At 53.8% G+C, this 6,630-nt stretch overlaps 2 protein-coding genes across 2 annotated transcripts in view; one reads left to right on the plus strand and one right to left on the minus strand.

Annotated features, from left to right (window-relative positions):
- The window catches only part of Spaca6 (sperm acrosome associated 6), an 8,542-nt gene extending 7,628 nt beyond the window's left edge, over positions 1 to 914 (plus strand). Inside the window, exons 6-8 of the mRNA XM_048806025.1 lie at positions 40 to 196; positions 274 to 484; positions 824 to 914. Coding sequence (XP_048661982.1) covers positions 40 to 196; positions 274 to 484; positions 824 to 857 — 402 coding nt within the window. The 3' untranslated portion in view covers positions 858 to 914. The remainder of the gene's footprint in view (positions 1 to 39; positions 197 to 273; positions 485 to 823) is intronic.
- A 5,563-nt stretch (positions 915 to 6,477) lies between these two features.
- Has1 (hyaluronan synthase 1) overlaps positions 6,478 to 6,630 on the minus strand; it is a 10,415-nt gene continuing 10,262 nt past the window's right edge. Inside the window, exon 6 of the mRNA XM_048806026.1 lies at positions 6,478 to 6,603. Coding sequence (XP_048661983.1) covers positions 6,478 to 6,603 — 126 coding nt within the window. The remainder of the gene's footprint in view (positions 6,604 to 6,630) is intronic.

Here is a 6,630-nt window from a genome sequence, read left to right on the forward strand (position 1 = left end):
GGACGACCTGGCTCAGGTGCGCCCCGCCGCCCCCGGCAGATGCGCACTCGGGACGTGTCCTACTTCCGAGAAGTGCCCCAGGCCCGAGGGTACCTGGCGCGGATCCGGCCAGTGCAGCCCAAGCACCGCGGCACCTTCTCCTGCGTGATCAAGCACGACCAGCGCCCCCTGGCGCGCCTCTACTTCTTCCTGAACGGTGCGGGGCGGGGGGGGCGCGGGGCCGCGGGGCCGCGGGGGCGGGGCTCTGCCCGGTGACGTGCGCGCCCCCCGCAGTGACGGGCCCGCCCCCGCGCGGCGAGACCGAGCTCCAAGTAGCGTTTCGGGAAGTGGTGAGCTGGGCGCCGCAGGACGCGGAAATGATCGAGCCCTGGCGGCCCAGCCTGGGCGAACTGCTGGCCAGGCCCGAGGCTCTGACGCTGGGCAATCTCTGCATGCTCGCAGCTGTAGCCGCCCTGGCATCTGCGATGGCGACCATGCTGGTGTGGTGAGTCCCAGCGTCCAGCTGCCCCTCCTGCAGACCCAGGGAGCCAGGCTCAGACCCAGGACTCTAGACTCCAGCCCTCCTCCCTCAGACCTAAGAGGTCCAGGTCCCACCAAGCCCCCTCCCCCGGCCAAGAGACCAGGTCCCCGTCCCTCCCTCAGACGCAGGACTCTAGATCCCAGTGCCTCCTGCCTCAGACCCAGGGATCCAGACCCCAGCCCTCCTCCTCAGACCTGGGAGTCAGGCCCTGCTCACCTTTTGAGATCCCAAAATCAAGGCTTCAGTACCTATATTTCTCTTACGAATCCCTCCTCCAATACATGTATCTCCTTGTGTCCCCAGGATGTTCTTTCGATGGTACCTCAGTGGCAACTAACAAAGCTATCTCTTCCTTATCCTATTTCCAATCCTAAAATAAAGAATATATTTCGGATTCTGGATTCATTGATCTTTGAAGTGGGCACTGTTAACTCAGGAGCAAGGGCAGCATACCCCCAATATGCTCCCGCGTCTCGCTCCCCCATGGTGGCTGCAGCAGGCATAGCAGTCATAGTGCAAGTCTCTGCGCTGAGGGCTTTTGGTGCCAAACTCAGTCCCTCCCTTTCTCTGTCAATCTCTCTGACGTCTCCCTGCAGAAGACACCCAGAGTCCTAGATGTCTCCCTCAAAGCCTTCATCTCCAAGAAGGATGGAGCACCCACGTCCTTCTAGCAACTCAAAACCCACAAGCTTAAGTGGTGTTTTATTCTGCCTCCACTTTGAACCCATTTCCAAGCCTTGGACTTTTTAACTTCCCCCATGAGCTGCTCTTTGGGTGATGAGTCTCCCTCCGCATCTCTGCCCTGATCGCCATAGCAGCCTCTGCCCGGCCTCCCTGCCTTTGCTTGACCTTGCTCCACTTGGCAGCTGGAATGATATTTTTCAGTTTTTCAGACTGGGTCATTTCTCTGCTCCAAACCCTTCAGTGGCTCCCTACTGCCATTGGAACAAACCAGTTCCTCGACAAAGCCTCCAAGGCTCCCAGGTTCTAGCCCTTGCTGACCTTGCTGGTGTATCTACCAGCCACCCAGGGTGAGGCACCACGCGTCTGCCCTGCAGTTCCTCTGCCCCGTTCTTCTTCCTCTTTGCTCACCACTGTGCTTCTAGTTCTGTGCCTTCTTTGAACTCTTCCCAGCTGGGGTGACCCTTTGACCTGCCCTTGAACTGGGCATGCAGCTCATACTTCCTTCCGTTTGGGGTGGTCTTCTCTGGTCCTCATGTACTCATTCCTGTTCTGATGTACGCCCCTTCATTGACTCATTCAGTCTATATATTGACCACTTGCTGTTGCCGGGTATTTTCAATGTCTTCTAGAATCAGCACTGAAGAAATCAGAAGAGAAAAAAAAAATCTGTGCTCTCATTGAACTTAGATTCTAGTGGATGGTAAAGAAAATTATTTCTCGGAACACTTCTGACACCCAACATGGTTTTTTTTCCTCTTTTACCAACTAATTTCCCAACTCTCTAGACACCAGTTGAGTATTGTATAGTTTAATTCAATTTTGAAACCAGCTACCTAGAGTTAGTGTCAAGCTCCGCTGGTTTTAAGGGATCAGGCCCAGGAGACTACTCTCACTTAGACACAAGTAACAAAGAGTGGGTCCTCAGGGTACCTTCACTTCTGTCCAACTTGGCTTCCCTCCACCCCCAGTTCAGTACTTTGCTGGAGTAGCTCATGTAACTCAGGGGAACATTTGCTAACATTTACCAGCTCATTATAAAAGCTGGTAGAAAGGGAGCATTCACAGCCAGAAGGGGGACACAGGGTGAGGGCTGATAGGGTCCCAAGTGAAGGCATTTCAGTGCCTGTGGAGTTGGGGCACACCACCCTCCTCACACATGGGTGTGTTCGCCAACCCTGGAGCTCTGTGAACCTCCTGTTAGGGTTTTTTCTGGAGGCTTTGCCTTGTTGGCATGATCATCAGTTATCCTCAGCCCTTCTCCCCTCCGTAAGGATGGCAGGTGGGGCTGAAAGATACAAGGGCCTCATCACGGTTGGCTTAGTCTTGCTGGTGACGAGCCCTATCCAGGAGCCAACTGAGACAGAAGAGCAAAAGATGCTGTGGTCACCAGAAGGTCCAAGGGATTCAGGCGCTCTATGACAGGAACTGAGGGTAGACACCACATATGTATTTCTTACTATGTCACAGACAGCTAAAAAGCAAGAAATTAAGCAGAGTCATGTATCTATCCAGCTATGACAGTACACAGGGAGAAGGCGGGGTGCGGGGTGGTGGGGGGGCTGCGGACCTTAGGAGAAGGCCTGGCAGAGAAGGTGGTAGCTGAGCAAGACTTGAAGGGGAAGGGGGTGGTGTGAGCTGCCCTGATAGTTCAGGGCAGTCTAGGCAAGGACAGCCGGGGCGGAGCCCTGAGACTGGCATACTAGGAATGCCAGGTATGTGGGGGAGTAAGGAGGCGGGGGTAGCTGGAGCTGCAGGAAGTGAGCACCCCACAAGATCAGGGAAGTGGGTCAGAAGGGGCCAGACGGTGCCGACGTGGGCACGGCAAGGTCTGTGGATTTTCCTCTGAGAGTCATGGCAGTGTTGGAGCCAAGGGAGGTCAGGATTCCATGTGCAAGGGGCAGGGTTGGCACAGGTGTTGTTAGGGGTCACTGTTAGGCACCGCAGTGATCTAGGCAAAAGTGAAATTCAGGGACAAGGGAGGATGAGGAGCAGTAGCTTCATGTGTGTCCCGGAGACAGACAAGGGGATTCACTGAGGGATCAGGATGTTGGGTGTGAGAGAGAGAAGGGTCAAGGTCACTCTGTGGCACTGTCCAGCAGAACCGTCTGCATTAATGCAAATGTTCTAGAGCTGCACTCTCCCTATGGCGGCACCAGCCACCCATGGCCACAGTTTACTTGAAAGGTGCCCAGTGCAGCCAAGGAGCTGCATTTATAACCTTGGGTGGCTTTATTTACTGTCAACAGTCCCCACCCCAGGACAGCAGACGTCATAGAGACTTGTCCAGGCATTCCTAACTATGGATCACAAGCTCCCAGCCCACTTGGCTGGGAGCTCATCAGGTGCAGGAGGACTCACTCGTTTCAGTTCTTGCAACCCTGGCAAAGCATGTGGCACTCAGTAGGCACTTGGTAAATGTGTCTGTGACTCCATCAATGAATGACTGAAAAGAGTGTTTTATATAGTTCCGTGTAGTGGTGGCTTTTGTTGTGGACAGGACAACAGTACATTTTTGGCCTGGGCAGCTGGAGTGATGCAGTTGTTTCCCAAGACGGGGACACTGTTGGAGGACCAGGTTTTGTGGGCTTTGGGGGAGGAAGGGGAGGAGAGATGGTGCTGGGTGTGAGATGCCTCTTGGGTCTCAAGGGGAATGTGTGTGAGCGGTCAGATATACAAGGGAGGAATTTAGGGGCAAGATCTCATCTGAAAATGAAAATATGGGAGTCCCATTTCCAGGCACAGAGCTTAAAGGAGACACTCAGAACCATAACACTAGACACACCCAGGAAGCAAGTGTGGTGGATAAGAGGGGAGACCAGGCTTCAGACAAGGAACCTGGAAAGAGAACGGGGTGGGGGAGGACAGCAGGACACCTGTGGCATCCTGAAAGCCACGTGAAGAAAGCACTCAGGAAGGAGTGTGAGTGACTGTGCCACCTGCCACCAAATCATCAACAGGAGGCCTGAGAATCACCGCTGGCTTTTGCAATGTGGACATCGCTGGTGAGCTGGACCAGAGCAGGCAGTGGAGTGGGGGAGGAGTCAGTGCAGCTGCTGGCTTGGGATTGAGTCAGTGGCACTCAGCACTGTCCGTCATTAGGGAAATGCAAATCAAAACCACAGTGAACTAGCACTTCACACCTGCTAGGATGGCCTGCAATCCAAAGGTCAGGTTATAACCAACGAGGCGATGATGCAGAGCAATTGGAACCCTGGTGACAGTGCTGGTGGGGATGTAAAATGACAGGTACCCTGTGCAGGAGTTGACAGTTCATCAAAAATTAACAGAATTTCCACAGGACCCAGCAATTCCATCCTAAGTATATACCCAAGAAAGTGAAACAATGTACATCCACCCAAAAACATGATGAATGTTCATAATGGCATCATTCCTGGTAGCCCCCAGGAGAAACCTCCCAAATGTCTACCTACTGATGAATGGATAGACGAGGCACGAGATAGACATGCTATAGAAGACTGGCAATAAATAGGAATGAATCAGAGACACCTGCAACCAGGTGGATAAATCCTGGAGACATGCTGAATGGAAGAGAGCCACAAAGAGCGCATGCTCCAGGTTCCAGTTATATGAAATGTCCACAATATACCTGTACACAGGAGGCAGACCAGTGCCTGCCCGGGTCTTGCAGGGAGAGTAGTTGAGGAACAAGAAGGGATGCAGTGGGGATGGGGCTCCTTTTGGGGGGTGATAAATTGCTCTAAAATTAGATTGTGGTTGCTATAGGTTGGATCTTAAGTGGCCCCCAAAGGCCTATGTGTTAGAGGCTTGGTTGTCTGTCCTGCTGCTGGGAAACAGTGCAGCCTTTAGAAGGTGGCCTAGTGGAAAAAGGTAGGTCACTGGGGGTATGCTCTTGAAGGGGATACTGGGACCCAGCATCTCCTGTCTTTTTTGTATGTATGCTGGGAATTGAACCCAGGGTGCTTTACCACTGAGCTACATCCTACACCCTTTTTGTTTTTATTTTGTGACCTGTCTCCCTAAATTTCTGAGACTGGCTTCAAACTTGCACCACTCCTGCCTCAGCCTCTGGAGTCCCTGGGTTACCGTGTGGCCTCTGTGCCTGGCCCCCCTGCCTTTCTTTGCTTCTTGACCTCATGGAGGCCAACAGACATCCTCCCACCATGATTCCTAGGCCACCTCGGCCCAAAGCAACAGAGCCGAGTCACCAACCAGGGACTGAAACCATAAGCAAAACTAAACCTTTCCTCATTTTAAGTTGATCGTCTCCAATATTTGACACAGCCACAGCATGTGATGGCTGCCCCAATCTATGAACTTAGTAAACACGTTGGCTGTACACTTGGAAAGGGTGAACTCTGTGGGAGGGAAATTGGAAACACATTCAGACAATAGAGCAGAAATGGAGCAGCCGCTCAAGGGGAAGTGGAAGTCCAGAGAGAATCTTTGAAATGGGAAAGTGAAAGCGTGTTTTGAGGCTGATGGGGAAGACCTTGGAGGGAGGGAAGAGCTGATGACTGTGGATCAGGGCGGAGGCTGTTGGAGCGAGATGTCAGAGGAGAGGAGGGGGCTGGCCTTGGCTGGACCACTGACAGTTCACCTCAGCAGTAGGATGGAGGTGGCCGTGGTGGGCAAAGATCCACATGAGAGGTCAGGTGTGGAGTGGACATGCTGATAGGTCTCCTCTTGGAGTCCATTCCTGCTGGGTGAGGCGGGGGAGGCAACACTGGCGGTTGAGGACAGCAGGGTGGCTTAGCCCACTTAGGGATCAGGAATGGGTGGAGCAGAAGGGCAGCAGCCGTCGCTGCCGCCTGGTGGAGGTGCTCTGCAAGCATCTGCGAATGAGCAACTTGAACCTCACAACCACCCTACCCCAGGATCAACGTCCCTTTCCACACAGGGATCCCAGGTTCCAGGAGGGAGAGGTGCCCGTTTGACAGTCGGCACCCTGCGCTAAGCCCAATGATCCCCCCTTCTCATGTAGAACCTCAAGTTCCTAAATAAAGTGGGAGTGGACACTCAAAGGAAAATAAATAGAATTCTTTATTACATCCTAATCACAGTACAAACAGATTAAATAAGAACAGGGAGAAAGTGGGGCCCTTTCCCCCATCCTAAAAACCCACACCTGATCAATAAATACCCCTTCCCAAGACCCAATATGGTCTCAGCCCCAATATAGTCCTGACTGAAGGGCCTTGTGTCCACCCCCTCACTTCACAGAGGAGGTAAACCGAGGCCCAGAGACTCCTCCAGAGAGCCGCAGGCCCTGGCGAGGCGGCGGCGAGGCGCACTCACACCTGGACGCGGTAGCCCCCGCTGCGCCGCCGGCAGAGCCTCCGCACGCCCACCCAGTACAGGGTCAGCATCACCACCCAGTAGCCCAGGTAGGCGCCGGCGCCGGCCGCCAGGTGGTAGGCCTCGGCCACCCGGGAGGGGCTGCACCA

Source organism: Marmota marmota, unplaced genomic scaffold (assembly GCF_001458135.2).
Source record: "Marmota marmota marmota unplaced genomic scaffold, marMar, whole genome shotgun sequence".
Lineage (NCBI taxonomy): Eukaryota > Metazoa > Chordata > Mammalia > Rodentia > Sciuridae > Marmota > Marmota marmota.